Source organism: Capsicum annuum, chromosome 7 (assembly GCF_002878395.1).
Source record: "Capsicum annuum cultivar UCD-10X-F1 chromosome 7, UCD10Xv1.1, whole genome shotgun sequence".
In the NCBI taxonomy this organism is placed as follows: Eukaryota; Viridiplantae; Streptophyta; class Magnoliopsida; order Solanales; family Solanaceae; genus Capsicum; species Capsicum annuum.
The window spans coordinates 213,768,856-213,786,813 of record NC_061117.1 but is presented as its reverse complement, the minus strand read 5'-3'; the positions used below and the strand labels follow the sequence as shown (position 1 = coordinate 213,786,813).

General features: G+C 34.1%; 1 protein-coding gene and 1 long non-coding RNA gene across 4 annotated transcripts; both read left to right on the top strand.

The window, feature by feature from the left end:
* Positions 1–724: 724 nt before the first annotated feature.
* Positions 725–13,165, top strand: LOC124900110. 3 transcript variants are annotated; one of them, XR_007057845.1, is made up of 4 exons: positions 725–2,807; positions 2,926–3,212; positions 3,839–3,930; positions 12,518–13,165. It is a non-coding gene; the product is annotated as an uncharacterized LOC124900110 (long non-coding RNA). The 3 variants fall into 3 exon arrangements; XR_007057844.1 differs by having other exon boundaries at positions 728–2,807; positions 2,926–3,183; XR_007057846.1 differs by having other exon boundaries at positions 2,926–3,930.
* A 380-nt stretch (positions 13,166–13,545) lies between these two features.
* LOC124885893 lies at positions 13,546–14,242 on the top strand. Its single transcript, XM_047394149.1, has 2 exons — positions 13,546–13,896; positions 13,991–14,242. Exons 1-2 carry the CDS (start codon positions 13,546–13,548, stop codon positions 14,240–14,242), a joined length of 603 nt encoding a protein of 200 aa, XP_047250105.1.
* The last annotated feature ends 3,716 nt before the right edge of the window (positions 14,243–17,958 follow it).

Sequence of the window (17,958 nt, the reverse complement as noted above, 5' to 3'; positions counted from 1 at the left end):
GCTGGGAGGGGTATGGGGGTTGGGGGTGGGGTGGAGAGGGGCTGGACTGGGCTGGTGAGGTGTGGGGGCTGGGAATGGGGGCTGGGGTAGGGTAGAGAGGCTGGGGGTTGGGTAGGTGTGGGGGGTGGGGACAGGCTAGGGTGGGGGTGGGGAAGGGCTGGACGGGTATTCGGGTGGGCTGGGGGCTGAGGGTGGGGTAGGATGGGGCTGGGTGGGGTGTGGGGGGGGGGACGGGCTGGGATGGGGAGGGAAAAATATTTTTATTTTTTAAAAAAATTTTTTAAAATTTTAAAAATATTTTAAAATTATTTTTAAATTTTAAAAAATATTTTTAAATTAAAAAAGATGGAGGAAAAAAAAAGACCCTATTTTAAAAAAAAATTAAAAATAGTTTTAAATTATTTTTAAAATTTTAAAAATACTTTTAAATTATTTTTAAATTTTTAAAAATAATTTTAAAAAGATAGAGAGAATACTTTTTAATTTTTTTTTTAAATTTTAATATTTTTTTATTTTTTTAATTATTTTAATGTAAAATTGGCTAAAAATTGATTCTCACTCGCAATTTCAGGCGAGTGACTACACTCGCTTTGTCCTAGTCACCATAACTTTGCCAGATAGATAAGGTCAACAGTTAAAGCAGAAGTGTTCAATTTATAAAATAAGGAGGTCGAGAAGTTTATTTTGTCAAGATAGAATTGTAGAGTCCTGGTCAAACCCGAAATATGGCCCAAAATTTTAAAAAGGACTACGAAAAATCGAATAAGAAAAGAGAACATATAGTACTATTATCTGTACATTGTTTGCTCCTCTCATAGTGTGAAACTGTTTGTTTTCTCTGTGCGATTATGCGGATTTCTCTACTCAGAGCTTCTTTGCTGTTTCAAGCATATTTTCTCATCTTTTGTTGTTTGAAAATAGCTTCTTTGCTATTTTGTATTCAATATGAGGTATTGTATCCACCGATGATGAAAGAATTAATCAATTTCAAATTTAGAATCTTTAGTTTCTCCGTGAACTCCTATCCTACATGTATTCTCGAACGTTTTGTCTCACTTGATTGTTCAGATCCAAGGTAAGATCTTTCTTTCCTCATCCTTGATTTGTTTCGATCAACTGCGATTTGGGGCTGATTTCTTGCTATGTTGCTTTATGTATATCTTTTATGAGTTTTTTTTGTATTTTTTGTGTTCACTGATTTAAGGTATCAGCGGTGACCTTTTTTTTCTGATTAAAGCAAAGTTGTATGCTTTTTGCTCAGAAAAAACTGGATTTTTTTTGTGTTAATCTTAGTTCATAGCCTTACTTTTCGTCCATAACTTATCAAGTTCTATACATTTAGATGCTTCTTTTAGTACATGGATAGATCAATAATTAATTGGCATGATTGTGAAACTGCTTTATAGGCGCATTATTCTCAGCGTGGTTCTGATGCAAGAAGGATTGGCACACATACTTCTTATTGATAAAGTTTACCAATTAACCCCTCTTCTCCTTCTAGTGATTTTTTGACAGAAGTAGGCAAGATATAATGCAACAAGCATAGAAATTCATGCTCATTGTGATAGAAAATCCTTTCTAATTAATAATATTTTTCTTGACAGACGTGTAAAAGAAAAACACGACATATAATTAGAGACAACGGAAGTATAAATTCCCTCCACTTCAAAATAGTTGGCATTTTACTAAAATATTTGTCAGTTTAAAATGATCAAAAGAGCACTAATCATGCTTTTTTCCAACTTTCCACTTAACGGTAATTATTCTGGAATTAATAGGGCATGTAAATAGATAAATACAAATAAAACTGGTTCAAAGTTGTGCTCCCCATACTCTACAGGCGTGTAGTGGTCTATCTTTCTAAATGAAACCCTCCTAATTAAACACCCTGACAAGAGCCTCCATACTCTACAAACATATGTATCAAATCAGTAGAAGCATTCAATGTGACCCCCATGAGCTGTTATTAGAAAATTGACCTTTTGTCAACAATTGTCTTAGTGCTGTTTCAATTTATATTAATGTGCCTGTTACCTAAAAAAGAAATTCATGCTTCACAGTGTTTAACCTTCAGTATCTTCTGGCTAGTAGGTATGACCAGTTTCGTTACAGCTTCTAGATTCAGACACCTAAACAACTCTGTCTGTACTATGCAACCCCATTAAGCTTTGGAATATGATAAAGGATTCAAGACTTATTTTAAACATTTAAGTGTGCACATTTCGTCAGCGAATGTTTCCATTGTTGTCAAGGCTCCCCGTTAGGCAAAAACTGCAGCATAATAAACTCGTGATTAATCTTTTACTATAAGCTGAAAGGGGGCAAGATACGAATAGGATGACTTGATTGTTGCTAGAAAATAAGGAAGGTCCAAAGGACATTTGGCAGTCGGCCTCCTATTTAAAGAAAAAAAAACAGTTAGTTTTGGATGGTACCCTGTCCTTGCAAATATCAACACTAAATAAGGAGTTTAGGATGTAACATCAACGCAAGCTTTTAAAGATGGAAAAGTGGATACGTAACTATACCTCCTCTATCCTTTTGTATGCAGGATTCAACAACTTTGAGTGTCAAGGGAAGATGTTGTACTAAAGCAGGTAAGAGACCGCTCTCCAAGTACACAACCAAAGAAGTTGGATCGAAAAGCAGTCTTCTCAAGTGACGTTCTGCTAAGATGCAGTCAACTGCAAAGATATCTTTAGCAATATCTTCAGAATAAATGTGTGAATGATGACATTTCTGCTTCCAAAGCAATAGTGCTTGATATCCGCAGATACATCATCACCCACTTCAATATTCTTGAAAAGGTAATTCACATCATTAATAGATGGCATGACGGTGTTGGTGCTAGAGCCAGTTTTTGTGGACGTAATATTCTCTAGTGTCTTATTTGGAGTCAAGCTCTTCATTAACATTTGGATGCAGGTTGTAGATAGAAAATAAATGAGGTGCATGCTCAGAAAACACAGCTGCTTTTTCCAATTCATGCAAGAATGAAGTTCAAAAGCCGGAACTTTCTCAGTCACATCACTTATTGGGAGCTGAATCATTTCTGCTTCACTGATCTTGTCACAAATTTCCAAGGTGGCAAGCTGCCTAGGAGGATGTGGTTTAGTAAAAATTTGACGGTGTCCCTTTTTCCAATACTCAAAATCGACTTTCTCCACTTGAATTCAATAACGAGTAAGCACTAATGCCCGGATTATTGAAAGGTCAGAAAGCATGAGCAGGGGATCATTTTTATTGCAGCATTTGCTCTGTTGAATTTCTTTATCCTGGACTAAGTTTTATTTTCTCCCTAACTTGAGTTACTCCATCATTCTGATAATGTTATATCCCTCATCGCTATGTTGTGATTCATATCATGCGGAGTTATTGTGATCTCTTTTCGATTTGGTTATCTAATTTAGTCTTTTTTTCTTTCAATTTATCACTTATAAAATAAAAATTATCTATATATTTAGTTCATTGTAATATATATGTTGATGGTGGGTGTAAATTATTTTTTCTCATTCGATGCCCAATAGCATATTGGACACGATTAAACCGTTTTCTAACAAAGGCAATTTCATATCTAGACTCAAACTTCAGTGTCATTTTGTACATAGTACATAATCTGTCTTATTTTTTAAGATTATAAATCTGACATTTTTGGAGGTTTACACGTAGATATTCTTGTTTTTAATGATATGATAGTGTAATTTTTTATACTAATGGTATACATAAACTCATAAATTCAAACATAGGCTGCTTTCTTTTTTCTTTCTCCTTTTTTTGGTTTCTACTTGTTAATAAATATTATACTTACATGTTGGATGCTTTAATCAAACATTGACAGGTGGAGGGTGATGCTATATCGCTAGTGTTCTAGGATTTATTCTTGCTCTTGGTATGCAATTTTTCATTGAGAGCCCTCACTGGCTATTCAAGGTAAAAACTTTTATTCATGGCATGATTGTATCAACTCCTGTTGCTATTTACTGCTGCTAATTTTTCTATGGGAGATATATGTAGTCTGGCAGACTCGATGAGGCCGTAAAAAAGTCGTAAAAAAACTTCTAGGGTACATCAAAAGTAGATAAAGCTATCAAAGAATTTAAGTTTGTCGTAAAGAATGATGAGGGGTGACTTGAACTAGTTGGCTTGAACTCCGAGGGACACCACACACTAAAGGTTGTATGAAGGTGATCAGTTTGTTAATACATGATCCTTTATTAGGTTTAAGGTGGTTGTTTAGATTTCATATATTAAGTTATCTTTCATGTGCTTAATTTTGATCCGTTCACCTAAAATTTCCATACATTGCAAACCAGTTTCTTTCAGGTGATCTAGCCTACCCTCTTTTCTATTTTATTGCATCAAATTATGTGCAATCTAAAGTGTTATTGCACTATGATTTACACTTCATACAAGCTGAATGTTGAAATGCTTTAGAAACTTGGTATTTTACATAAAATGGAGTATGAGATATTACATTGAGTCATCATGGCGCATCTAAAATAATTAAATAACTTCGAAATGTAAGCACAAATAATTTACTGAACTGTAGTATGCTATTTGTGTTGGGTAAACCGGAATAACAACAAAAGTATTTGTGGCAAAATAATAGGAAAAAATACAAAAATAATGACACCAAAAATTTTACATGGAAACCCTTCTAAATAAGGGAAAAAACCACGGATCAAGAGGAGCAACTAATATTATTGTAGTGAGGAATTTTTACACCGTAGTCAGAAGTATAATACTCAAAATGACTACCACACACTCAAAAGAAATAACCCTCTTTTGAATCTCACCTTATTAAAAATATTGCTCACTCTAATTTTCCTTCACAGACTATTTTTATCACAGTCTGTGAAATACCTCACTGCTCTCTCTATATTTTTTTTTTCCCTGCTTTGGTGTGTTTTCCAAGTGAATTACCGTGCTCTATTTATAGGAGAAACAATGCCCCTGCTTGGGTCATCAATTACACCATAGCCAAGCATTTTTCAAAGTGCAAGTTAATTTTCTACAACTACCAACCCTTGTATAGCAGCCAAGGAAGACTTCACTTGCAATGTTGACATTTCATTATGCCAAATAATCAACCTTTGCAGCCAATGAAGAAAATAAAGGCATGGGATGGACCTACAAATCTCCACCTCTAGTCCCATGCTTCTGAGAGAGGTATCTCCGTCTTCTCAGTGAGAGCTCATGCCGACAAGTTTTTTGCATAACTCGAACTTGTCTTTTGGCACCACCTTTGTCAGCATATCCGCAGGATTTTCATTTATGTGAATCTTCTAGACGTGGAATGATTCGTTCTTTATTTGTTCACGAATTCAATGGTATCTCACATCAATGTGTTTTGTTCTTGCATGGTACATGGAGTTCTTGCTCAAGTCTATTGCACTTTAACTGTCACAATAGACAACATACTCCATTTGATCTAATCCAAGTTCTTGAAGAAATTGCTTAAACCATATTATTTCCTTGCCAGCTTCAGTAGCCGCAATATACTCAGCCTCAGTTGAAGATAGCGCAACGCACTTCTGCAACTTCGACTGCCATGATATAGCTCCCCCGAAAAGGTAAACAAAAATCCAGTAGTAGATTTTTTGTTATTCGGGTCACCCTCCATATCAACATCTGTATAGCCCTTCAAGATTTGATCAGATCCTCTAAAACACAAACAGTCACCCGAGGTTCCTCTTAGGTACCTCAATATCCATTTGACTGCTTCCCAGTGCTCCTTTCCTGGATTTTCAAGAAACCTGCTGACAACACCAACTGCATGAGCAGTATCAGGTCTGGTACACACCATTGCATACATTAAACTTCCGACAAAGGAAAAGTGTGGAATTTTAGCGATGCTCTCTTTTTCCTCTTTCGTTGTAGGACACATTTTCTGCTCAATTTCATATGACTAGCAAGGGGTGTGTTAACAGCCTTAGCATTCTTCATGTTGAAGCGCTCCAGTACACGTTCAATGTACTTCTCCTGTGACAAGTAAATCTTCCTTTTATCTCTGAGATGAGTAATCCTCATGCCCAAAATCCGCTTAGCATGACCCAAGTCTTTCATGGCAAAAGACTTGCATAATTGTTTTTTCAACTCGTCAATTCTGGAAGCATTCTTGCCCACAATCAACATATCATCCACATATAGCAAGAGGATGATAAAATCGTCATCAGAAAACCTTTGTGCTAATACACAATGATCTGAAAAAGTCTTTTTGTAGCTCTGCTCCCCCATGACAGATTCAAACTTTTTATACCACTGTCTAGGAGCTTGCTTCAAGCCATAAAGACTCTTCTTAAGTTTGCACACATAGTTTTCTTTACCTTTCATCTTAAAGCCCTCTGGTTCTATATAAATCTCCTCTTCTAGGTCATCGTGAAGAAAAACTGTCTTCATATCTATCTGCTCAATCTCCAAATCAAGACTAGCAGTCAAACCAAGAATTGTATGGATAAAGGTCATTTTGACCATAGGAGAAAATATTTCGTCAAAGTCGATACCCTTCCTTTGACCAAATCCTTTAACAATTAATTTGGCTTTGTATCTGAACTTCAAGCTGTATTCTTTAAGTTTTACTTTGAACACCCACTTATTCTTCAAAGCTCTCATGCCCTTAGGCAATTTCACCAATCATAGGTGTGGTTCTCATGCAGAGATTTTATCTCATCTTGCATGGCTTCAATCCATTGATCTCTATGTTTATCTTCAATGGCATCTTCATAACATTCAGGTTCTCTCCCGTCTGTGAGTAACACATACTCATTAGGAGAATAACAAGAAGAAGGAATACGTTGTCTTGTAGACCTTCTTAGTGGAGCATTTGGCTCATCTACAGCTTCTTGAACTGGAGTCTCATCAACAACATCGTTGTCATTGTCAACATCAATATGTTGATTTCGAACCTAATTCTGGACGTCTTGAACTGGAGTCTCATCAACAACATCGTTGTCATTGTCAACATCAATATGTTGATTTCGAACCTAATTCTGGACGTCACCATGGTTATCTAGCCCACCAGTATTATGCATACTTATATGAGGCAATTGATCAAGACTAACCACACCATCAGAATTTAAATATTTTGATTTCTCCGCTTTGTCAATATCTTCAATGGTTTGATTCTTCATAAAGAGAACATCACGACTTCTTACAAGCTTCTTCTCAACTGGATCATACAGCTTGTAACCAAACTTATCAAGGCCATAACCAATGAAGATGCATTGTCGTGTCTTGGTATCTAACTTTGACCTCTCTTCTTTAGGCACATGTACAAAAGCTTTGCAACCAAATACTCTCAAATGGTCATAGGAAACATCCTTCCCCTACCAAATTTTATTTGGCACCTCACTTTGCAAAGAAACAATAGGAGATAGATTAATAAAATATGCAGCAGCCAATAAAGCCTCACCCCAAAAGGAGTTCGGCAACTTTGCGTCAGAAAGCAAACATCTGACTCTTTCCATCAAGGTCTTGTTCATTCTTTTCGCCAAACCATTAAGTTGGGGAGTTTTAGGAGGAGTCTTCCGGTGTCTGATACCTTGAGGCCTGCAGTATTCATCAAACGGTTCACAATATTCACCACCGTTATTAGTACGAATACACTTCAGCTTCTTCCCTGTTTCTCTTTCAACAGAAGCTTGAAACTGCTTAAAGACACCCAACACTTGGTCTTTTGTCTTCAAGACATAGACCCAGAGTTTTCTTGAGCAGTCAGCTATAAAAGTGACAAAATAAAGTGCACCACCCAAAGTCCTTGTCTACATAAGACCACATAAATCTGAATGCACCTGCTCAAGCCACTCCATCTTTCTTGAAGGAGGACGAGACTTAAAAAAAACTCTATTTTGTTTTCCAGCCAAGCAGTGCTCACATTTTTCTAATTTAGCACTTTCAAAATCTGACAGCAATTTCTTCTTGGCCAGAACATTAAGTCCTTTCTCGCTAATGTGGCTAAGTCTTTTATGTCATAATGTTGAAGAGTTAGCGCTTTCAACTGTATTCACCATGTCAGCACAAGTAGAGGCCATAGTCCAGTATAGACCACAACGTTTTATCTCCACGAGCCACAACCAAAGAACCCTTAATGAGTTTTCATTTTCCACCACCATTGGTACTAACATAGCCCTCATCATCTAGCACGCCAACAGAAATTAAGTGTAGGCGAACATTGGGTGCATGTTTCACATTGTTTAAAACTAGTGTAGATCCAATACTAGTTTTCAAACAAATTGTACCAATACCAACCACCTTAGAAACGGTCTCATTGCCCATACTCAAGGTTCCAAAGTCACCTGGAGTATAAGATGAGAAAAAATTTCTTCCTTGATGTCACATGAGATGCGGCACCAGAATCCAAATCTCAACTTGACTCATCACAAGCCACATTTATTAGGTTTGCATCAAGGACAGTAACAAGATCTACGGTGGTAACGGTGGCAACACAATTTTCATTGTCATCTTCTTTCTTTTTCTCCTTGTCTCTTTTCTCCATCTCCTTCAACTTCCAGCAAAATTTCTTTGTATGCCCTTTTAACCCACAATGGTGGCACTCAAAATTTTTTGATTTGCTTTTGGATTTACTTCTATGGTGTTTTTCATTTTGAGCACCACGATACTTGTTTCTCCCCCTTTCGCCAGTCGCCAAGACATTAGACGAAGAGGAACCTAGAGATTTTCGTCTCATTTCTTCATTAAGAACGCTGCTCTTGGCAAAATCCATAGATATCATGCCATCGAGAGCAGAATTTGATAATGAAGTTCTAAATGTTTCCTACGAGTCTGGTAGGGAACCAATTAGAAGCAAGCCTTAAATTTCTTTATCAAATTTAATACCCATAGCAAATAACTGGTTCATAATCCCTTAAAAATTATTCAGGTGATCTGTCATTGGAGAACCATCATGGTATTTTAACCCCAACATTTGTTTTATCAAGAACATCTTATTATTTTCGGTCTTTCGAGCATACAAACTTTCAAGATGCTCCCATAGGGACCAAACATGTGTCTCCCTAAAAATATGGCTCAACACATTATCGTCAACCCACTGTCTAATAAAATCGCAAACCTGTCTGGGCAACAGGTTCCACTCTTCATCGGTTTTATTTTCAGGTTTTATAGTGCAAAAGACCGGCTGATAAAAATTCTTGACATAGAGCAGATCTTTCATTTTTTCCTTCCAAATGGCATAACTAACACCATTTAAGGTAACCATTCTATTTGGACTTCCATTATTTACCAAAAGAAATACAGATGTTGCAAATCGTGGCTCTGATACCAGTTTGTTAGGTAAACCTGGAATAACAACAAAAGTATTTGTGGCAAAATAATAAGAAAAAATATAAAAATAATGACACCAAGAATTTTAAGGGAAAAAACCACTGACCAAGAGGAGCAACTAATATTATTATAGTAAGAAATTTTTACACCTTAGTCAAAAGTATAATACTCAAAATGACTACCACACACTCAAAAGAAATAACCCTCTTTTGAATCTCACCTTACTAAAAATATTGCTCACTCTAATTTTCCTTCACAGACTACTTTTTATCAGTCAGTGAAATACCTCACCGCTCTCTATATATTTTTCTTTCTCTGCTTTGGTGTGTTTTCCAAGTGAATTACCGTGCTCTATTTATAGGAGAAACAATGTCCCTGCTTGGTCATCAATGACACTATAGCCAAGCATTTTTCAAAGTGCAGATTAATTTTCTACAACTACCAACCTTTGTATAGCAGCCAAGGAAGACTTCACTTGCAATGTTGACATTTCATTATGCCAAATAATCAACCTTTGTAGCCAATGAAGAAAGCAAAGGCATGGGATGGACCTACAAATTGGTAAAATTCCATACTCCTCCATTGTCGAAAGTTTAATATACGCAATGATGTGTATCAGACCTGATATTGCTCACACAGTTGGTGTTGTCAGCAAGTTTCTTGAAAATCCAGGAAAGGAGCACTGGGAAGCAGTCAAATGGATATTGAGGTACCTAAGAGGAACCTCGGGTGACTGTTTGTGTTTCGGAGGATCTGATCAAATCTTGAAGGGCTATACAGATACTGATATGGCGGGTGACCCAAATAACAGAAAATCTACTACTGGATTTTTGTTTACCTTTTCGGGGGAGCTATATCATGGCAGTCGAAGTTGCAGAAGTGTGTTGCGCTATCTTCAACTGAGGCTGAGTATATTGCGGCTACTGAAGCTGGCAAGGAAATGATGTGGCTTAAGCGATTTCTTCAAGAACTTGGATTAGATCAAATGGAGTATGTTGTCTATTGTGACAGTTAAAGTGCAATAGACTTGAGCAAGAACTCCATGTACCATGCAAGAACAAAACACATTGATGTGAGGTACCATTGGATTCGTGAACAAATAGAGAACAAATCATTCCATGTCAAGAAGATTCACACAAATGAAAATCCTGCAGATATGCTGAGAAAAGTGGTGCCAAAAGACAAGTTCAAGTTATGCAACGAACTTGTCGGCATGAGCTCTCACTGAGAAGACGTAAATACCTCCCTCAGAAGTATGGGACTGGAGGGGTAGATTTGTAGGTCTATCCCATGCCTTTGTTTTCTTCATTGGCTGCAAAGTTTGATTATTTGGCATAATGAAATGTCAACATTGCAAGTGAAGTCTTCCTTGGCTGCTATACAAGGGTTGGTAGTTGTAGAAAATTAATCTGCACTTTGAAAAATGCTTGGTTATGGTGTCATTGATGACCCAAGCAGGGACATTGTTTCTCCTATAAATAGAGCACGGTAATTCACTTGAAAAACACACCAAAGCAGAGAAAGAAAAATATATAGAGAGCAGTGAGGTATTTCACAGACTGTGATAAAAAATAGTATGTGAAGGAAAATTAGAGTGAGCAATATTTTTAGTAAGGTGAGATTCAAAAGTGGGTTATTTCTTTTGAGTGTGTGGTAGTCATTTTGAGTATTATACTTTTGACTACGATGTAAAAATTTCTTACTACAATAATATTAGTTGCTCCTTTTGGTCCGTGGTTTTTTTTTCTTATTTAGAAGGATATCTACGTAAAATTTCTGGTGTCATTATTTTCACTATTATTTTACCACAAATATTTTTGTTGTTATTCCGGATTTACCCAACATTTTGTGTAATTTAAAAACTTTTAATTTTTGAGAGAACTAAAGGGTATGATTGGTGCATCTAACTAAATATCTCTCTACTCTAAGTGTATGTAGTATACAAACAATAACATAACAACGTTCTTTCTTCACTAACACCTCAATTAAAGCTTTAATCTTAATAATAACAATGCATAATTATATAAACAGTTTATTTTTAGGATGAACTACTTAAAACACAAGTATTTCATACATAATTACCTTCTCTCCCAACATTTTAATAAATTACTGAAAATTCCATATATGATACATTACTTAATTACCTGATACATTGTGGTATGATGCATAAGTAGCTTATTAAATGCAGTTAATTATTTAATGAAGGGTAATTAAGCAAAAAGTTGATTAATCAAATCCCCAAAAAAAGGAATTGTCGTTTTGTAATACATAAATCACGTAACAGAACGTTTTGTTTTTGAATTTTGAATGGCATTTTCTTTTGTGTTTCAGCCCATTGGTTCTCAAAAATATTTTTTTGTCAATTCTTTCATACAATTTTTTGTCATGAATATTTCAGTTTTGCTGAGACATTCTGATTTCTGGCAAAACGAAATTATTTATGAAAAATTCAAGAGCGATGGAATTGTAGCTAGCAAAAGTGTTATGTATTTCAGGTTGATTTCTGTTATTGCGACGGAACTTGAGATAGATCTAGCAAAGGAAAATATAGATATTCGTTATGTTGTTGATGGAAATACGGCTCCAATGATTATTAGAAACGACAATAGTGTTAAGGTTTATATTGAATTGAAAAAAATATGCACAGATTTTGTAATGTATCCGTTATGCATTACAACCAGTGATAAATCGACTGAAGAGCGAGAATTTGATGCTGAAACTGGTGCGATAATGTGTGTCGAAGGAACGGAATCAGATACAATTGCACTTGCTGTTGTTGAGTCGAATAATCTGTATTCGTTGTATGTACCAAAAATTGAAACAAGAAAATTCATCACCGATTGCTAAAACACTGAAGTTAAGGTGAAGCAGTTGTATAAGGATTAGAAAACTTTGATAGATGTAATGAAAAAAGTATGCATTAGATCATATTTTAATTTTCGAGCTTCAAGATCTGATAAGAAAAGATATTGTAAACTATGTCGTTGTTGATTATTTGCGTGTGATTTGTGTTTATCTATTGGTGTTATGATACATTTTAAAATATGTGTTGATTGTGTTTTTCATAAACAATATCGTATATGAATGTGAAATGGTTTAAAGCAAACAAATGTCTGAATGTTATTATAAGAATTGTTTACAGTAGCATACCTGTTTACAGTATCTGATAAATATATTTTTTTTGGTTTCAAAATATTTTTTTCTTGAAAAAATTGTGATTATTTATTTTTATATGCAGCTATTGGTTGGAATGTCGTAATGAAAGTTGCAGTTGGTACATGAAAGGTTCTTGCTTGTTGGATTCTAATCTTTTTCAAATTCGGAAATTCAATGATGAACATACGTGCTCAATGAGTGATAGGGTGTTAAAACAGTTGCAGGCTTCAGTTAACTTTGTTAGTAATTTTACAAAGCTAAAGTTAATAAACTACAAAAGGATACACACTCCGGCAAATATTATTGAAGAAATGAAAGTTGTGTATGGTGTTGACATCAATTATATGAAAGTTTGGCGTGCGAAGGAGCGTGTTATAGAAATGCTTAGGGGTGGAGCTGCTGATGGATATAGACAATTGTCGAATTACATCTACATGCTAAAATCCGTGTATCCAGGATCACATATCAGGATACATAAGGCTGTAGATAATAAATTTAAATATTTGTTTATAGCTTTACAGCCAATGATCCATGGTTTCAAGCATTGTAGACCAATTGTTGTGGTAGACGGTGCTCATTTGAGTGGACCGTACCAAGGGACTTTTCTTTCTGCTTGCACTCTTGATGGTGCAAGTATGACTAATTATGTTAACTAATCTTCAATTCTTGTTATGATACGTCGCGGAACATATATAATATATTATGATACATAACTTTACAGTTTATGATACATCATTATATTTTCGGATGCATAACTGTATATATGAAACTTTAGTGTAATCTTCATAGGGTGTATACACTTTTTAATAACAGTTTGTTAAAAATCATGCTTTTTAATATTTTATTTTTAGCTTGCATAATACCAATTGCTTATGGTATTGTTGACTCGGAAAATGATTTTGCATGGACATGGCTTTTTGAGCAATTTAAAAATGCTTTTGGGAGCATGAGAACATGTGTGTTGTATCAGATCGCAATGAAATAATAATTAAAAGTGTCAGCACTGTCTATCCAAATGTTCCTCACTTCGCATGCATTTGGCATCTTTGGAAGAATGTTTGTACAAATTTCAAAAGAAGAAAGGACAGACTTAGTGACCTATTTTATTTGATGGCCAAAGCGTACAAAAAGGAAGATTTTGAGTACCTTATGTCGAAGGTTGATAAAATTAATCATCGGGTGAAAGATTATCTATATGATGCAGGATATGAGAAGTGGTCAAGAGTTTATGCTCCTATAAATAGAGGACGGATGATGACATCTAATATTGCAGAATGTATAAATGGTTGTTTAGTGGAGGCGCATAAATTACTGATTTTAGATTTTTTGGAAGAAGTCAGAAAATTATTTATAGCATGGAACTGTAAAAACAGAGAAATTGCTTCACAAACAGAAACAACTTTAGGGAAAAAGTTAGACGAAATCCTCACAGCTAATGGAGTTAAAGCATCTAGAATGACGGTATGCATAATTAATTACTCATTTTATGTTTTATTTATTGAATAAAAATTTCTTGTACGTTATATTTTGTTTATGTGTGATTTGTTTTTTTTAGGTCAAGCCTGCATTAGAGTATCATTATTTAGTTTCTGAATCTGGGAGAATATACGTTGTGGACTTGGATGCTAACAAATGCAACTGCTGTAGATTTCAAATTGATGAAATTTCATGTTTGCACGTGATTGCAATTTTGAGAAATAAATATATTACGAAGTTTCGTTCGTGGTGCTCTGATTACTATAAGCCTGCGACATTAGTGAAGATATATGAAGTTCCAGTAGTACCTATGCCAGATAAGAAGGATTGACATGTGCCTAAATGTGTCGAAGAAGAAGAAATCATACCACCAAAATACAAAAGACCACCTGGGAGGCTGAAAAAGAGGTGTAAGAAAAAGTGAAAAACTATCCTCCAATACAAATTATTGTGGAAAATATGATCGAGAAAGTCACAATAGACGTACTTGCAACTTCTTTTCAAAGGAGAATTGATGTTTTATTTATCTGATACATTGAACGATCTATGTTTAGTTCGTCACTGTTAGTTTGGTGTTGATTTGGCTATGTTTGAATAATCTTGGAACAACGTTAAATTTGAATTATTGTTTGATTTTTGTGGTGTATTTTTGTGTTTTCATTCTAATTTCATTTGCTATTTAATATGTTTCTTATGTAATCTGTTACAGTACAACTACTTTTTTAGATTGTAGTTGCTATTTAATTCTAATTTCATATTAATTTAATAAGTTTCTTATGTAATCTGTTCATGAAAGCAACTCTATCATGAAAGGCTATTCATTTTACTATGTTTTTCTTGGGTATAATTTGGTTCATGAAATTACAGTTGTATATAATTGCTTGTAAAACTGAAAAGCTTACATAGATAATTGATGTTATCTTAGAATTAATGGTACAACGTCGCTTGTATTATGATACATTGCAATAAGTAATTGGATGTATCATGTTTTATGATATATATCAATAATTCAGATATTATAATGTTGACCATTATAAATAATGTTTACAATAACTTCTTGCAATGTATCATAATATGGTAGATGAATATGTGATGTATCATTACTGAATGTGAATATACTTTTTTTTATTATATTTGTCTTACCTATTAATTTGCTTTAAATATGTTTCATATTTGATTTGAGACACTCTGAAATAATATGATACATTGCATGAGGTTTATCAAAATTCTTATGATACATGTCTTTACATTAACTAACTAATTGCAAAATTTGTTGAAAATTTTCACATATATAATTCATCAGTTTTTATGTGTCAATAAAAATTTAACATATCATAAATTAAACTTTAATTAATTCAAAAAAATTGATGAAAATTTTCTGTAACAAAAACATCACTATTAAAATTAGTGTCTGAAATTACATTAGTAGAGGCTAATAAGATAGCAAAAAAAACAATGTTAAGGACATAGCTATGGAACAACCTATAATCTACTCTAAGGCTAGAATATTAGCCTCACCAGTGAAAGGGATGTAAAATGATCGTAGTCTTGGTGGATCGTCATGGTCACTAGAATAAATCTTCTTAGCCTTTTTAACTCCATAGTTTCATAAGAGTGATGCATATCTCTTTCGAAGATATTCTGCATCAAGATTTGATGAAGAAATCTGCATTTGATCGCTAAGAAATTCTGCATAAGCTGCCACAAAAACTCCACAGTCCCTAAGCATGATGAGTCATTTAGTTAGATGCTTAATAATGTGAGAATTTTTGTTGTATCAAAACATATGCACATGGACAGTAAATGTATAATAATGTGTCAGCTTGTATTATATAAATTTATAAAATTTTCAACAATAAAAAATTAGATGAAATATTTCTAGATATATACAACTATGAGGATATACTTACAAACTCCCACTGAATTGTTGAGCAATATATTCAACGTATTCAACATCAAATGGGGTTTCATTCAAATCACCGGCCACTTTACTTATTTTATCTGTGTAAGTTTCGAGACTTGACCATACAGTTCGTTCAGTGTTTTCCAGAAATTCACTGTAAGTAAGGTATGTTGGTAGCATCCCAGACAACTTTTTGATCTCATTTGATGGCTCTCTATGTTGCGATGACAATATTGAGTCATACACCCTGATACATCTTTTCTTTAAAGATATCACAGCTAGCACCCAGTGAAAATTTTCATCGCAATTTACAGGAACATATACATCATCGACTAAGTGTCAAGGCAAAGCAACCGGTATGTAGAACCCTTTAATGATGTTTATCAGTGATCCTTCTTTGCTTGCAATAAAACACATTTTCTTATAATTATCTTGAGTTGAGAGAAAATAACCCGCTGCCTCCTCAAAGTAAAGTTTGTATGTCGCATTGATGTATATTTTGAACAAGCAATTAACAGTGGTGTAACGATATTTTTGTTCCTTTTGTTGCTTTGATTTCTTTCGAAGATAGTAGAATATAACATCTACATGCCGCTTAAAATAACAAAATAAATAACTTATTGATATCCATCCATAAATTCAACTCTAGTTAGAAAATTAATTTGAAATATAAGATTTGAGAATAACAGTTATCATTTTTATATAAGTTATGTATCAGAATGTATTATAATATATATATATATATATGTATCAGAAGTTGTTTATTGTACATGTAAGTAATATTTTTTGTAATACCTCATCATTTTAGCAGGTGTTTGTCTGAGACATTGTGTAGAACCAATTCTTTGAATCTGGTTGTGCAACAAGAAAATCCAACGAACTAAAATCAATTCCTGATTTATTAGCTTTGTAGTGATTGTCTTTCAATTTTCTATATGAGTATAATGAAATTATATTACTCTTTGTGATTTTATAATTATAAAATAATAATAATAAAAAAAAATAAAAATATCTTACTTCTTTTTATGAAACTTTAATAATCCTTGGACAATCCATGCACAGTACTCTTCGATTAGTCCCGTCGGCATATCATGGGAAATAAGATAACAATCAAATGGATGTTTTCGAGGAAAATCAATTATTGCAGATTCTTAGCCTTTACAACTTGAACCATATTCAATTGTAAATGGTGACCTGAATATTGTTGTTCGCTTCCTGTTTTTTAGCGCATGTGTTTTAATGGCATCTTGTTTACCCAATTCTGCTTCAGGAAGAACTGATGGAAATCGAGTATCATGAATTTGACATTCATTATTGTTGATTTCAGTGGGACTAACAGACTTCATTTTCATGGCAACAACTGGTGTGAAAATTACAGCTATAATATTATCTATAAATTTCTGAGATGCATCAGTTGAGCTATCATTGGTAGACTCCTGAAAAAAAATTATTAGATATTAATTAAATGTGACTGATAACCTATATGACATCTATAGTGTAAAGACATTAACGTTTTATCTGTGTGGCCATATTATAAGAAAATACCTATAAAGTTTAGTGGAACTGTTATGTATCTTTATATTTAATAATGGTCTGATATATTTCATAAAATATTAATTTGGTGTATTTAACGTTTCAGGTATATTATAAAACATGCATAATCTTCTTTTAAACAAAGATATTCATAATTAACGACATATATATTTTAAATCTCGTGTGTTATCCGTACCCGCAGTTCATTTGAAACTTCAACATTGCCCGTTTGTAAGGACGGATCAGGAAAATTGACTTTTTGTAAAAGATTATCTGAATTTATTGCCACTGCAGTGATTAGTGTACACATGCCAGCTATGATATTATCTATCACATCCTGAAATATTTCAGATGATATCACAGTGCAGGAAACCTGGAAAATGAAAATCGTTAGATAGAAAGACCAACTGTTATAGCATTATACTAACATTAATTGGAAGGAAGAGTCCCATATGAAATAATCCACAACCGTATGTTCTACGTACCTGCAGTTCATTCAAAAATTTAGTGTTCTTTGTTGGTAAAATAAGATCAGAGAGATTTTCTTTCTGTAAAAGCTCCTCAGATTGTATTGCACTAACTGGTGAGGAAAAGTCAGCTATGGTGTTATC